Source organism: Cephus cinctus, unplaced genomic scaffold, assembly GCF_000341935.2.
Source record: "Cephus cinctus unplaced genomic scaffold, Ccin1 Ccin1_scaffold0661, whole genome shotgun sequence".
In the NCBI taxonomy this organism is placed as follows: Eukaryota; Metazoa; Arthropoda; class Insecta; order Hymenoptera; family Cephidae; genus Cephus; species Cephus cinctus.
In genome coordinates, this window is record NW_014333290.1 from 408,950 (window position 1) to 424,773 (window position 15,824).

The 15,824-nt window shown below is 45.1% G+C and overlaps 1 protein-coding gene across 6 annotated transcripts; it reads left to right on the forward strand.

Annotated features, from left to right (window-relative positions):
- LOC107269426 lies at positions 1-15,274 on the forward strand. 6 transcript variants are annotated; one of them, XM_025086721.1, is made up of 8 exons: positions 1-470; positions 1,010-1,372; positions 1,463-1,726; positions 7,888-8,001; positions 8,102-8,188; positions 13,170-13,376; positions 13,523-13,708; positions 13,878-15,274. In XM_025086721.1, the coding sequence occupies exons 2-8, from the start codon at positions 1,069-1,071 to the stop codon at positions 14,684-14,686; spliced, it is 1,971 nt and encodes a 656-aa protein (XP_024942489.1). In that variant the 5' UTR covers positions 1-470; positions 1,010-1,068; the 3' UTR covers positions 14,687-15,274. The 6 variants fall into 6 exon arrangements, with proteins under 6 accessions (XP_024942489.1, XP_024942490.1, XP_024942492.1 ...); XM_025086722.1 differs by having other exon boundaries at positions 1,058-1,372; XM_025086724.1 differs by having other exon boundaries at positions 1,156-1,372.
- Positions 15,275-15,824: the final 550 nt, after the last annotated feature.

The window sequence follows — 15,824 nt, forward strand, 5'->3', positions numbered from 1 at the left end:
CCACCGCAGAAGCCGCCACCTTCCACCGCTCAACCGAAACGAGACCGAGGCTGAGGTCGCACGAGCCAACTTTCCTTGGGGCGATCATCCACTGCACTTGGCAAGGACGAATTCCTGGACTTAAGGATTCCTTGCATGAGGATCCAGTCGCGAGAAATTAACGTGTGTTTGAGAGTATAAATTTTCGCGGGAGAAATTTTGCTCACTTAGCTTCTTTTTTTTCCATTACGAAAATGAAGACTGGGTGAAATGTGCAAGTCGACGGTGTCCAGTGAAGAAATTGAAAAAAAAATGTGTCTTGTGATTTGACGGGATTATATTTTAATGACAATTAATAAATCTATTGTACCGATTATATTGTGAATTTGATTTTGTAAATTTATCGTGCCAAATTTTACCCCCGGGGGTCGTGAAGAGTGTCTATGGTGACGATGTTTCAAGAGCTTGGTATCTATATGCTGAGGAACATGGTATGTACTGCGTACTGACAGTGTGTGAAAGGGAGACATAGAATTATAGAATAGGAAGGGTAAGAGGGATGAATGAAATAAGAGGGTGGCTTAGATAGAACCAGCCGATTCCAATAAAACGAATTTTCTCCGCGACTTGGCAGTCGAGTCGAAGAATTTGCAAACGGATGCTTCGCTCTGTCGTGGGATAATGAAATAAGGATCAAAGGACCCTGTTTCTGGTGTTCCCGAGGAAACGAATCTAATTCCCGGAGGATACGATTGATATGCTATTGGTGTTTTATTGACTGATGTATCTGAGCAAATCAGGAATTAACGAGTGTTACGATTTTGATTCCCCCCCCTCAAAAAAAAGACTTCAATAACACGGAAATGATTGATCAATTGAACTTTGTCATTCGATCAAGATCATTCTGATTAACTGATTGTATGATATCAGAGTGTAATAATATATATACAAAGAAATCGACTGATTTAAAATTCGTTGATAGACAAATTGTTATTAATCATTACGAGAGACTATTTTCTTTTTTAACAAGTGAATAACACAAGAAGAAAATGATTTTTGGTCACATGAAAAATTAAAGACCTCGTTCCCATGACGAATCCTTCGCGAGATGTATGCCCCGAGGATCGGCCTCTCGGCTTAGACTATCCTGACACAAGACTATCCCGATCGAACCAGGTGAATCCATCGAACCAAGTGAACCAGCTAGGGGGTACCAGGGTGCGGAGAACAAGGGCATCCTCTCGAAGAAGAATGCACTTAGCTAATGAGGTTCCACCTCAGAGTACCACAGGTTCTAATCATCTTCCCGATTATGCCCTAACTGCAGACCTCCTCGCCGAACGTACCCTGGACGGTTTGCTCGCGGAACATCCTGGAGAACTCGTGCGAACGGGTAAGATATATTTAAGAAATTTCGACAGATTCACTGTACAAAAATTAAAAAATTGCAATATTCAGCCGACGGATTTTCATTTTATAAAAGGTTGTCCACACGTGGTCTGCACTGTGCTACCGTCGCACTGGAGATCAAACAAGACTCTACCAGTAGCATTCAAGGTGGTAGCTCTAGGAGACGTGGGCGACGGCACCCTGGTAACAGTACGTGCTGGTAACGATGAGAATTGCTGTGCGGAGCTGAGGAATTCAACAGCCCTGATGAAGAATCAGGTGGCCAAGTTTAATGACCTCAGGTTCGTCGGCAGGAGCGGCAGGGGTGAGTCTTCGGTTGGAGTACCCTACAGAAATGGTTCGCTTTTATTTACATTTTTTTTTTAAATTAACAATATTTCTCTCGTAATAAGAAATTCCAAAAATTACAATTTCCTTTGAACTGGATTGAGTTTACACCCTTTCGTCCCTTAAAAATGTTTCATATTATTTTCTTTCCCTCTTCCATCCTTCTCTCACACTTTTCTCAACGTCCCCGAGAAAAGCATGCCGTCTTCTTAAATCGAGAACGGGCGTTGACGTTATCGAGACTCTGGCGTAAATGATTCAGCAGTCGGTACATTAAAGGTAACCCCCTCCTGATGGCCTCGTTTCTTCAACGCCGTACCCCGAGTCACTCTCATTCTAAACAGAGAAAAGAGGATGAGTCGAGAGGGTGTATATATAGGGGGGTGGGTCCTTATTCGTCCTCATTTTTAATTCACTCGCCAAATACCATGGCTCGATCCACCATCCATCTGACTGTCGGCGGACACAGGATTTTTAATTCCAAGTCTTCCTTAATAATTCAGTACTTCTTTGCTGCCAACGCAGTACCAGCCTAGTACGACCCACCCCTTCGACACTCTTCCTTTTAGCCCAGGACCATCCGCCAACTTGGTGCGGGGTATGCATATACCCGGGTAAGAAAGAACAAAAAATTGGGGTCCGAAAGAACCCCTTGAATAATGCATTCTAATAATCGCAGCCATTACGGATAGTTGATGTGGCGTTGGGGTAAGGAGTGCTGGGGAAAGAGCAAAGTTTTTCTTTGAAGAAGACACCGTAGATCCTCTTCCTTTTCGGCGTCCCTCATACATCTTTAGATTGAGACCTAGTGCGAAAATTACCCGGTGGAAGATGTACGTAGCTCGTGTAATACGATATTCTTTGGATGTCTTTAATTTTCACAGTATGAACAGCAGCAACGACAGTTTGACAGAGCGATGAAAAAATCCACCAAAAGTCCCACAGACAGACATAACCTAAGTAAAACCTCATGGAATTCACAGTTACCGATTATTTGGTTAACGAGAAGGGAGGTTTGACTTGTTTATGGTAAATTGGATGCGGAAATTGCAATTTGATCGGGTAGGAAAAGTCACGATTTCCCTTCCTTCATAAAACAGAAGAGAATAATCTCCACCTATAGGTGCTCCAACTTCATTTCTACTCCGCTCTGAACGTCCATTCTTTTCGAAAGCCCCTTAACGTGTCTGATCTTTAATGGCAAGTTTTACTTCCTGTCGACTTTTTCACGACTTATCGAACAAAGAAAAGGACCAGGAAGACAAAAAGACTCTCGACAAAAATATCGATATACAAAGAAACTTTACAGGTTGACGATTTTCGAAATTTTTTTTGTTAGTTAAATCATCGAACGACTCTCTCGGATATTAGTTGCTATAGCCGAATCGAGCAGAGTGGTTGGCTGTAAGCGGCTTTGGTTTCCATGGCAGTAAGCCCTCATTACTGCATTACGGGCTACCCCCAACTACCACTCGTACGCAACGATTTGGCTCAGTGCTACTATGGCCAATATCTGCCGTTATGAAATTGTTACGTATCCAGGGAAATTGCCGTCCACCGTCTTAAATGTAATGCCTTCACTTCTTAGTCTTAATGTATCTAGCTGTATACATAATACATAGCGCATACGTATAACGGATATAAATATGCCAGAAAATATCTAGTACTTTTTATCCCTATACTCATGTATATTACGACACATTACACAGATCGACTGTTATGGATTTGGGTATTCGATGGACGTGACTTAACGTAATAAAACGTAAAAATAGTAACCGTAGAGAAAAGGGAGACGGTGGGCGGTAGGGTTTTAGCCGACCAAACGGCAGGTAAACAGATTTATAAAATAAATCTGAAATTTATGTTGTTTGTTACGTTACATGGCGATATCAGTTCGAGAGGCAGAGAGAGAGAGAAAGAGAAAGAGAGAGAGAGAGAGAGCTACATATACATTCTACACACACTACGTTATCCAGCTCTTCCATATGTATATATATATATATATATATATATATATATATATATGTATATATATACATGCGTGTGTGTATATATATGGACCAACACGTATTACGTTTTATAAACAAATTCGGCATTTATTATTTTAAACGCCGGTATACGCAGAGTAGCGTTATTTGAGTAGCTGGCGAGTCCGATTTTTAAATTCAAATATTTACACATTCGCAGAGATTTTATGAACCACCGTATATGTATATATTCGCCGTGCTTCCGTGCACAGCTCGAAGGTCTTTTTTTGGTATCCAGGAACGACCTGTAGATCCACAGGTTTATGGTGACCTACGGGGGTACCTATGCTAAATTCACTAAAAGTTGAAACTCCTTAATGCTTATTCTGGCTTTTTACATCCCCAACGGTGGGACCGGGTTGTCCGGGTGTATGTTTGAGAAGCAGGGTGAGAAGCCGAGCCAACGAGAACCGGGAATATTATCATACCGGCGCAGGGGTGTATATCACGTCGCACCCCTTTCGACCCCGACAGGGATTAGCGTCAACCTCCGACGCTAGGAGTCACAGACGTGATACCATCCCCATATGCGTATACGTATGCCAACCCCTTTCCATGATACGTATCTATGTGCCTATACCCGCCGAAAGCGTAAAACGACGAACGGATCGCATAAATACCGGAGTTACCTGTGTTTTATGACGGTTCGGAGATAGAAAAGAGTCGCGGAATCCACGAGAAACGTGGCGGCAATCGACAGCAGATCCTGACCGATGTCCAGGATCGGGATCGTAGTTGCCCAGTTGCCGTCTGTACTTTTTTCGTACTGTCCTTTTGTATTTGCTCTTTTGCACTGCTCTTACGATCAATCCTACTCTTTGGAATTATCTGTAGATCCACGTAGAATGGAGTTTGTCGTTTCCATATGCAAAATTATAGCTTTTACGTAGACAACCTTGCATGTACTGTTTGTTGGAGTTTTCTGAAAATTAAAAATATCATTGAGATTATATATATTTTTTTTTGTATTTTAGGAAAATTTATATGGATCATTTTTAGAGCCTTGTTTTTTATGTACTCGTTTATATTGTATTTTGAGTTTCTTTCTGGCATGACCATTGGGAGTATATATATATACACACACTCACACACACACAAGCTCGTACTGTTCTTCTGCTAGTACTTTATGAAAGGGTGAAGGGTCAATGGTACTCGAGGTATGACAATATTCTGCTAGTAATGATTTAATAAATCGTAAAAGAGTCGACGTTGAAGAGGGTCGGGTATTGTGATCTTTTTCATACATACTACGTTACGTATTCGCGTTTAAGATGTATAGAGGCCATGTAGATGCGATAACGTCGTAGAAAATCCATAGGGTTTTGGTAATAATATTTTTCATTTGTAGAACGCGGGAAATTTGAAACAGAAAGAATTTTAGATTTTCTTTTAAAAGCATCGGAGCGTGACATTTGACTCATGCGCCAGGAGTTCCATAGAAGATCAAGAATCGAAAGAAACGGCGTCATCGTCGTCGAAACGACGAGCATTCGGAGATATCTCCCTGGTGGAGTCGCTAGGACTTTTTTTCCCAATTAAAAATTAAAAAATCTCCCCCAAGTCTCGTGCCGACTTCGTCAAGTGGAGGCAATGAGTAGCTACCATGGTAGAGTGTACGGTTCGCGTGCTTCTCTGCCGATTATAAATATTTTCTTTTATTCGAGATTTTACTGCGCGCACATTACGTTCATTTGGTTTCATGGCTCTATTATTTTTTACATACATGTTAATTCCACTGCCTTGACGGACCGTTAGGACATATATATGTATAGAATGCATATGAACTATTATAAACGCTTCGATAAATTCACTCCAGTAATGTCATGTATAATGGAAGTGGATGATATATTGAAGCGGGATCACATTTCGAACCTCGACTTAAGCTTTTCGCTTCGATTATCAGCACATCGTGCGTGCCACCGTTTACTAGATGTACACAACTGTAGGGTGTATGGGATGAATTTGTAAGGGAGGATGAGAAAGACAGAGAAAGCGAGAGATAGAGAGAGAGAGAGAGAGAGAGTAAGTGAAATAAGAAAAAAGCGACCGTACCGAAGAAGCCGTATAGGTAGAAGAAAGAAAAAAAAGTAGAATGGATAGAAGCGAAGTAAAATTCCTCGAACAGAGACAGGCGTGAAGAGTTTTCACAGGGGGTGGGTTCCTTGAAATATTCCAGCACGCAATTCGGTGTACCTGCCCCTCAACGCCGATTCGGGTAGTCAAAACGTCAGAATCTTAAAACACTGCAAACATTCTGAAATAACAATTCAGCGCCACCCTCGTGTTCGCCCCGACTTTGGTAAACGGGGGCAGGGGAGGGTGGGGAATGATTCTTTCACCTTTCTCTTTTATTCGGATTTTTTGTTTTAACGCCACACGATCCCCGTACAAACTGGGGTGTTCCAGAAAATGAATTGCCGCGTATCGAAAGTGACGCATAGACTATAAAAAAGTATGTAGACTCCAAAGACCTAAGGGGTAGTAGGAGAAGTACTGCTGCTAGTGCTGTATAGAAATGTTTAGATGTATCTTTGGATGGGTACCTACTTGGCTGGGAGGGGTTGGCAGTTTAGAGGGATATTACAAGGGGGTGGATAACGTGGAAGGATCGTTCTTCCAGCGTGTTACACATAATGCCTCATAAACACCCCCAAAATGCCTGCCATCTCCCTCCGATTTGAGCGGCTGCCACCACTACCGCCATGACACCGCCACTGCCACCGTCGGCTTCACCACCGCCGGTATCAGAACCACCCTCAGTTAGCTACCCCTACGCTCCTGACACCGCTGCAATAAACTTTGGCCTTGTTAGGATTTGGCGAGGAGGTTAAAGCCGGGAGTGTCGTCACATAGTCCTAAAGTAACGTCATATCTGCGAAACGTGTTATAACCACCTTTGCTCTTCCGTAAGGATCCGCCGTAGACAGTGGCGCCACTGTCGTTTCACGATTCCCTGCTTATCCCCGTTGACATCGGCGATATCCTCGATTGGCAAAGTGTCTCCATCGCATCCCTGGTAACGTTGCACGTACGCGCATCCCCTTTTATTATTTACCCCTAAAAACTAGCACGTATACACGGACATACGGGAGTATATAGATACCCAGCAAAGGGAGTAATTCGTGCGAATATTTTGCTCGACGCGGCAGCCTGGCGACGCCGGTAAACCTGTTAAATGTCGTGGTTCACCGTAAAAACCAGGCCCGTTAACCACCCTTGGCGACCTACTATAAAATAAAACAACCCCCCGCAGGTCGTACAGCGTATAAGCGCTACTACGTAGTCGTGTCCCATTATAAGCTACCGTGAAACGCTTATATATCTACATGTGCTATTTGTACAGTCATTAGATAGTCTTTCGTAGATCATCGCAATGATCATGTCGATCGTTGAATGCGCGAATAATCGATCGATCTTTACCATTACGCAGCGTTGCTCTCTACTCTATATTTTCTCACTGATCCTATATCACTCTCATCTCTTTTTATTTTGTTTTAGTGGCACAGTGGCGTCACCTATTCACCCCCTTATTTTACTTCCAGCACATTTATGTCTTGCTTCCAGCATACGTGATGCTGTCGCATTATACCAACCTATACATACGATACATGTACGTTCTACATTACTTGTATGTGTCATTGAACTCCAGCGAGACATCGTTTTTTGATGATTATTCTTGTCCTAGCAGACGAGCATGATGGAAGCATCATTTTTCTCGTCTTTAGGAACACGCAATAACAACTACGTTACAATAGCTTCACCCTCGGGTTGATGGTTTATGCTTACAATTAGGGAAATAAAGGGATGGCAGGGTAGGAGAGGGAAGAGAAAGAGAAAGAAAAATAACGCGAATTCAACGCTGGCGAAATAAGTAGCTCGCGGTTGGCACGATTGGATTTGAATAATGAACGGGAAAACCGAGCTAGACCGAAGTTAACTTCGGTCGTGTTCGCCAACCAGACGCCTTTTTATGGTTTTTAATTCCCTTCCCGGTTGAGTTAACGTCCCTATTGGGATACGTGATATTCTCGATCCCTTGACTTGTTATCTATATCATTTACTATAGACTGTACGGTCTTCCCAAGTCGATTACTTATGGGTCGTTGTTTATGGGTCGGGTCGATTGATTTTCACTTTGTTACAGGTAAAAGTTTCACGTTAACGATAATGCTGCAGACTTCACCACCCCAAATAGCCACCCTATCCAAGGCTATTAAGGTAACCGTGGATGGTCCTCGTGAACCCAGGTCAAAGACAAGTGAGTCTATTCCCATTGAGAATGATCTCTATTGGTGGAAGAAATCAGAATATTTTTTTTCTTTCGTGATCTTCCATTCACGTGAGGTCCTGTTTTTCAGGACATCAAGCCTTTCATCCTTTTCACTTTGGACCACGATCATATCCTTTTGGGCATCCGCAGGATCCTCTAGGATTCAAGTTTTCTGGTAAGTTCACTATTTATGTTTGTCTTACACGAATAGGGTGTCGTTGCAGAAATACCTTTTGCACAAGTACAAGATGTATGCTTGACTGTATATAATGTGTATACTATATATATATATATATATATATATATATATATATATATATATATACACTCACCCTAGTGGGTATCTTCTTCAGACCTCGTCTTGACTACTCCGTACGGGTTCCGTTGATAGATAACTAAGTTTGCAACCCTACCCCGTCCTAGGATCTACACCCCAGTTAGAGGCGCAAGAGGGATCCTGGAAGCGACGTAACGCGAAGGGTGTCAAAATTGAGCGGCAGCAGGTACCAACTCAAAATTGAGTTTTCCTACCCGCCTCTAAGTGTGAGGAGATTCTGATTAAGTCGGGCGTTCGTCGTAATAACTCGCGAACTTCGTCTTTTACGAATCCCACACCTTTGACCCGTCCACACTTAGCTTCTAGCATAAGGTTGACAGAGGGGTAGTCCTCCTACTGTTGGAATTGTTAGCTACAGCGAGGTAAATATATTTTTTAAAATTTTCAACAATCGAGCCCACGTGAAGCCATTCTGGAAAATTCGTTGAGACGAGAGCCATGATTTTATTCGAATTCATTGGAAGCTCGAAATTTTTATGGGACTAGCCTCTAGGGTTGGTTGGCCAGGGTACAAAAGGGGATGAAGCAGGGAAGTGATACTGGTGCACCAACAGTGTATTGTTTCGGCATGATAAGCGGCTTAACGGAGCTTCGCTACCCTCTACCCCCGGAGGGCTCGGGCGCAGTTCTGCTCGACCATCCCCTGGGTCTCTCGTTTTCCAACCCCTAGCCACTCATTCTAGTACACCCCCGTCGCCCCCGATTCAGTGAGCCCTCGTCATAGCCTGCTCTTCTCTAGGATCGCAATGAAGAGCCGCTGCTAGTATTATACCGTGGGGCCATTTTTGCTAAATCAACCCCTCTGTCGATTCCCGATCTAGCTCGATTTCGTAGGAGGATGGGAGCAAGGGACGGTGCGCGTGCGGACACCGTGCTGGTTCGAGTCTCATGTAAAAATGGCCGTTCAAAAGAGTTGGCGAATTTACAGGGTAACCCTTTCTGCAGGAAGGTATGTGGTGTTAGTTCTTGGTGCGCCGCACAGGTGTCGCCTCTGGTCAGTCCGGCGGACGGTCAGCCGCGCAACCCCTGACCGATCCGCAACCCCATTCGGTGCCAGCTGGACCGTGTCGGGTTGTACGGGCTCTTGGCAAGAAGGTATCGCTGCCTTGGTAAGGGTGTGTTTCAAGGGGTGGTTTATTAGATATCCGCGTCAGGGGTTGATAAGGAGAGAGACGTAGGGAGAACCGCCCAGCTACTCGTGTAGGGGTTGTTAAGGTGTCCATTGAGGTGTAACTAGGGGGATGTTATTAAATTTCGTTCGGGCGACCTCAGCGGGATCGACAGGGATGAATTTTACGGGTTTCCTCCTAAGGGAATAACGCCGAAGGACTTTCCTCGTCTTGAAATACTTTCTGCGAATGTTTCGTGGCTTCATCCTCAACTACCCTCTTGCGTCACACGTATTACGAGAGGTCAACTTAGCTGACCTTTGATCAATGAAAATTACTTAGGCTGTCAGTCCCGTGGACGGTGGGTGACAATAGTGCGAAAGGAACTATTGCGAAAAGCCGAGTACGAATAAGGGATGAAAGTCAGAGCCAGTAAAATCCCCCAGAGAGATATTCGGGATCGTCCGAGAGTGAAAACACCCCGATCCAGCAGTCTCGGGAAGGTCGGAGCACGCTAAGGGGATGAAAAATCGAGAGCCGGGATTTAAGTTAACAAGAAGCGCGACCGCCTCTGCCTTTTCCGCCCTCCCGTGTCAATTAACCGCCTCCGGGCTCCGGAAAAATCGCAACCCCTGTTTCAATAAGGTGGCCTTTACCTCATTTGGGGGAGATTGTTAGGCGCGCGTTTAAAACTGTCGCTCCGGCCGGATCGCTTTGCAGTAAATTCTCCTTTATTCTTCCTTCTCTCTTTCTTTGTCATTTTTTCCTCTGTTCTTAAAGCAGATCTGTCCCCTGCATCTGTTCCTCCTAAGCCACTCTCCCCCTGGACCATCGTCCCTTAGAAATGGCTCGGTTTCGTTTCTTTAACAGTTCCCCATGATTCTTAATCATTATTCGTAACATCCCTTATTTGAACACCGAACAAGCAACGCGACACAGAGTCCCCGACGAAGGTGGGCTACCTTTAAGGGTAAGTTCTTGTTCCTTTGGCGAGAAGGAAACCCTTCTCGAGCTGAGCGAGAGTCTGTAGTGGCCCTTAAAGGGAACCTTTTTAAGGGGTTGTCCCTGTCCATCCCCGTGTCGAATCACGGTGGATCCTTTAAATTCGCCTCACATTTCACCCGGAGTCTTGCAAGGGTAGCTCGAACCCCAAGTCTCGTCCTCTCTTTTAATCAGGTCCGGTGACCAGCCTCTGGGCTTTTCCTTAGAGCGACGGTAACTAATGACACTTCCACCTCCTTCTACCCCTATCCGCTGGTTTCACTTGTCTTTTACATCACGGACCGAACGTTCCTTTAACGGGACGAGAGAGCCCAGGGTGTTCGTGGTGGCAGGGCCAAAACTATTGTTCGTAGGGTGGTAAAGTGAAAACAGAATATGTGAAACAAAGAGAGAAGAAAATACTTGATGAAATACGGTAAAATGTTCTACTTCCGACAGTCATTGAAACGTTAGTGAAAACCGTAAGGGATATTACAGGAGTGGTTGGCCTGGTGAAATATTTCGGTGCGCCAGTTGCCGATGCAGGGACCTTTCAGGGTGGCATTTTAGGGGTTGCTGCGACGCGATAATGAGAACGGTCGCAAAGGGTGGCTGTGCAAAGACACCCGACCGACCGCCTCCGCAACTACGGTAAGAGAGTTGAGAGAGACAGAGGGAGAAAGGGGAGAGAGCGAGGGGCGCGGGCGGGGAAGGGGCCGCAGTAGAGAAGCACAGAGGGTTGGGAATGTTCAACGAAGGATGAGGCTGGGTGTAAGGGCGGGTAAAACAGAGGGCGCGAATGCTACCGGCTCCATAAGGGTTAACGCCTGGGAAGTAAGAAGGGCGCTTTTAACGCCTGTTTTGCATAGATTTGAATAGATAAGGAGACAGGAAAATACGCGAATTAATTTATTATGTATCTTAGGATCGGAGAGTTTAAGAGGGCGCCGAACGTTAGCTATCCGTCCCTTACTCTAGCATCCCCTTTCGCTCGTCGTCCGAGGCTTTACTCTTTACTTTCATGAGGGAGTTTTACTCGGAGGCTTTAGCCTAATGCCTCTTTAAGTTTCAACGGTGGCCCTCCACGGTAACCGGAAGTTCCACGAGGACTAGGGATAATTACGACTTCCTTTGTTTTCGTTGAGACAGTCGGAGCGACAGCATGTAAAATCATGTAACTGCGAAGCGATATAAAGAGAGAGAGAGAGTTATTAAAGAAATCAATGAACTCCTCCGTCCTTAATATAATAATAGCCAGACACATCAAATGTGAACTCGACCACCTTGGTGTCTGGCCGCATAGTCGCTTCTTATACGAAACCTAGGCATTCTGTGCGTGCTGCTCGATAATACATCATCCCTTAAACTGCGAGCCCCTTTGGAGCACCGAAGGCAACTAACCCGAGGGTCGTAACGTTTAAGCCTAACATTTCTCACCCCTTAAAGGGTAGCAGCTCCTTGAACCCTTTCTCTCTGAAAACGGTGGCTCCCTCGCTCGCTGGAGTTCCCTCTCGCTGACTCTCTTTCCCTTGGCGTTCGGATCCCTCTTTAACGTTCTGGCCCTGCAACCCTCGGCAGACCTCCCCTCATTAGTCTTCATTTGTTTTCGGAATTATCGCCTCCATCCACGGCACGCGAGTTCCAGCAGAAGGGCAGGCACTCGGGTTTATTAAATTGAAAATATGTTACGGCTGGCGGTTTGGCAGTGAAGCAATCCCTTACGAGGACCGAGGTCGAAATTCTTATGGATCCTTCAAGTGTCGTTTTGAGATGTGACGTCGATTTTTCGTTACGAGGATGGAGAACAAAACGTAGGCGACGATTCATTCCCCGGCATACATTATGGCGTAGAGCTTTAGGAACATCACGTTTGCCTCGTGCAAACGGAGAGTAAGAGGCGGAGAGACAAAAGAAAAAAGAAGTGCTAGGAATATACAAAGGGCACGAAGTTTCCGTTGGTACTACAACGTGAACTTTTTGCGCTTCGTAAGCTCGAGCTACGAAGCTTTTCAACTCGCAAGCTCTTATCGTTTTCTTAATCCTCTCATAAAGCAGTATAGCTACGGCAGCGCCGTGCCAACGATAGGACGCTAGATAGTAGCGGCCTCCCTGCAGCTAGCCGGCTTAAAGAGAGCTTAAAAATTTCCCCTACAATCCCACTAGAAGCTTTTTCACCCCACCCACGAGCCAAGGTTTGCGGCCAACCAATCCCGCAGGCCGCAATCTCCACAAGCCACGCCCACGAACCAGTAACCCTCCTTGTGTCCCTACCAACGATTTCCCCTTCTTTTAACATTCTACTCCCCACCATACAATTCCCACCCTCATATACTAGTCGACTCCCCTACCTTTCCATCCCCCCCCCCATAACCCCCTACTCTCTTTCTCCCACCCTTATACTGGCTTCAGAGCTTTTACGGAATTTTTAAACTGCCCGGCACAGATGACGGTATAATCTGCTATTGATCAACGTTTTCCAAAAAAAGGGATATCGTTACGTCTAACGTGTTCTAAGGGCTTATATAATGTTTCACTAATTTTCCTCTCTGCTGTGTTAATTCACCTTTGATGCTTTCGCATAATTCTTATACCGCTTTTAACTGATCCAAAAGCGTCCTATACATTTTAAGCATACATCAAACTCCAAAGTTGTAGCTTTACGTTAGAACGATTTAATATCGAGAGTCAAAGCACACTAACCTAGAAATACGTTTCACTTGGTTATGCAGGTCTGCAGCATGTGAGTCTGGAACAAGGTAGTAACCAGGGTTGGGGTGGCTTACCTCGTGGATCTGCACTACCTCCACACTGTCTTCCACCACCACCTGGTCATCATCCGCATACCCATCCACCACCAGGCGGTGCCTCCGCTTTTAACCCTTTTCATCATGTCATCGAACAGAGATCACCTAGACTTCCGGTACCAGCTACTACCGGTACGTATAGGACCTAATATAAAATTAGATGACTCAATTTACTGAGTGAAAAAATGTATTTAGAACAATTATTGTGATTTAAGAAAATATTTGTATTAACGTTTGAAAAAACATATTATTACATAACCTTAATCGCGTGCTTATAGAATCCTCGAGGAGCGATCTAGGGCCAATCAGCGTCTCCGTCAGGGAAGTCACACCAACAACATCTCCAGGAAATGGGACTGGTCTACTAACCACCGCTTCCGTCACTGCGCCCACACCACCCGCAGAACCAACGACCACCACGTCCAGCCCTTCTGGCCATCATCCGCCGCATCCACATTTTCAAGGTACACCACCAAGTGTTTCACTACCGGAACTAGCACAATCCTAAAAATTCTCCTTTGTAATTCTAGAATTAAAAAATATGTTTCTCTCCAACCCTAACATGAGTTTAGACATATTTAATCTAGATAACAACAAGAATATATTATATTCTCTAAAATTATTTTATTGTAGGTCTACACCTTCTGGGAGCAACGAATTCGCTGTTTGGTTCAATATTTGCACCCTTATTGCCTCAGTCGTCCTGGCTCTACAATCCACTCTATCATACGCAGCAGTACATCCTGGAACCAGAATGGCACGCACTGGCTCTACGCATGGCTCAACAGAGACTACAGAGGCCCGACGCGCGACTTGAGGATCTAAGGAAACTTCGGCGTTCCAGCGCGAGTCCTGAAGGAGATCATACAGAGAAGAGAGTAGAACTGGAGGAACTGGATGAACCAGAAGTATCTCAATTACGGCATACAGAGAGTCCTGATGGTAGCATCGAGGTCGACGATGCTATAGACAGACGTATTGGAGTCACCGATGAGAATCCTGAAAGTCAAGAAATAAGGAAGAGGGAGCGTGTTGTCAGCGAATCGGAGTCTCTGCTCCTGGAGCAGGAATCAGCGAGTAGAGGATCAGCTAGGAGCGACGAAGACGAGATCGTCTCCAGAGATGAATCACGAGATTCCGAATCTGCGCGGCTTCAACCGAGCAGCGCCGACAACCTCCAGGATCCGGAAGTGCCTGTCAGTGGAAACGATCGGGACCGTAGGGAAAGGAATGACGTCGGAGCTACAGCAAAGGTTAGGATCGAGGAAAGCGTTGACCTTAGCACCAAGAGGAGTCAGGATAAGGAGAACATGGGCGAGGATCTTAGTACAGGTCAGGATCTCAGTATGACCAGAAGAAAGGACGAAGAAGTCGACCGAGAATCTCTCAGGCCGAGGAGAGAAAGAACACCAAAGCCTAGACAAGTCTGGCGACCTTATTGAACAGGAAGTAGGAGGGAAGCAATGAAGATTGTCTTATTAAATCAAAGTCGCCTGAGACTAGAGTCATGCAAAGCCTCAGGCATTATATCATCCGAATGATTCTCAAGGACTCGAGGACTAACCAGGGTTTTACCTTCGACTAGCATGTAAATATATCTAAGCATCATTCGATATTGCGTAGGATAAAGAATAATGAAATTAAGTGCATCCGTAGGGTCGGAACCGATAACGATAACCAGAGACCGATTCGATGACGCTGGATTAAATAATACTGATTAGAGAATATTCAAGTGATTGTACGATTAATATTGAATCGGGATAGGACTGTTATGTTACTTCGTTGTGTTCGTAGGATTCCTTATCGATGCACTTAACGACATTGCTTTACTTAAATTTGACTTCGTGAGTACTCGGCTACTGTCGTGTCTCTTCTGGCGGGAAGTTCAAATATACTTGTGTGAGATTACTCATAAAGGATTCGTCCTCGACCTTTAATTCCATTCTCTGACCTCGTGAATTAGGATTTAGTGTCCAAAATTTCGTCAACTGTTCAAATTACGTCATCGAATAAATATCATTTGTTCTATCGATCGATTTGCCTCACCTGGTCCAATCCGTGAATCCTTTCTTTTTTCATTGTCTTTCTTGAATGTCCCACTCGTTGATGGATTTTGGTAAAGATGAAGCAAAAAAGATTAACATCTACGTAATGGAAGTAAAAAAAAGTTACTACGAATAAAAGACATGGGCTGCAGAAGTTCGCAGGGGCCGAAAGAAGCAGGGAACGAGATATACATATGTGAAAAAAAATAAATATGAATAGAGTGGGTGGCGGGTGGTAGGGGGGGGGGGGGGGGGGGGGGGGGGGGGGGGGGGGGGGGGGGGGGGGGGGGGGGGGGGGGGGGGGGGGGGGGGGGGGGGGGGGGGGGGGGGGGGGGCGATGGTGTGCAACGTGTATGGCCTAGATGCGCCAGATTCAATAACGCCGTGTGTCTCGCTTCGTTGCAATTGAGAGAAATACACCGCACGCAAAAACAGCAACCTCGATATCCGTTGGAAAATCGTGTGATTGATGGAAATACAAATCCCGGCCGCACACGTCCTGCCATCGGAGGAAGAATCGTTGGGGCCGAAAAGA

What these genes read in the sequence shown, in the direction of transcription:
- LOC107269426 (XM_025086721.1), top strand. Translation starts at nt 1,069, where the DNA reads ATGACGAATCCTTCGCGAGATGTATGCCCCGAGGATCGGCCTCTCGGC. An exon ending in TGGAGTACCCTACAGAAATG is followed by an intron (nt 1,727 to 7,887) that starts GTTCGCTTTTAT and finishes ACTTTGTTACAG; the next exon opens with GTAAAAGTTTCACGTTAACG. An exon ending in GCCGCATCCACATTTTCAAG is followed by an intron (nt 13,709 to 13,877) that starts GTACACCACCAA and finishes ATTTTATTGTAG; the next exon opens with GTCTACACCTTCTGGGAGCA.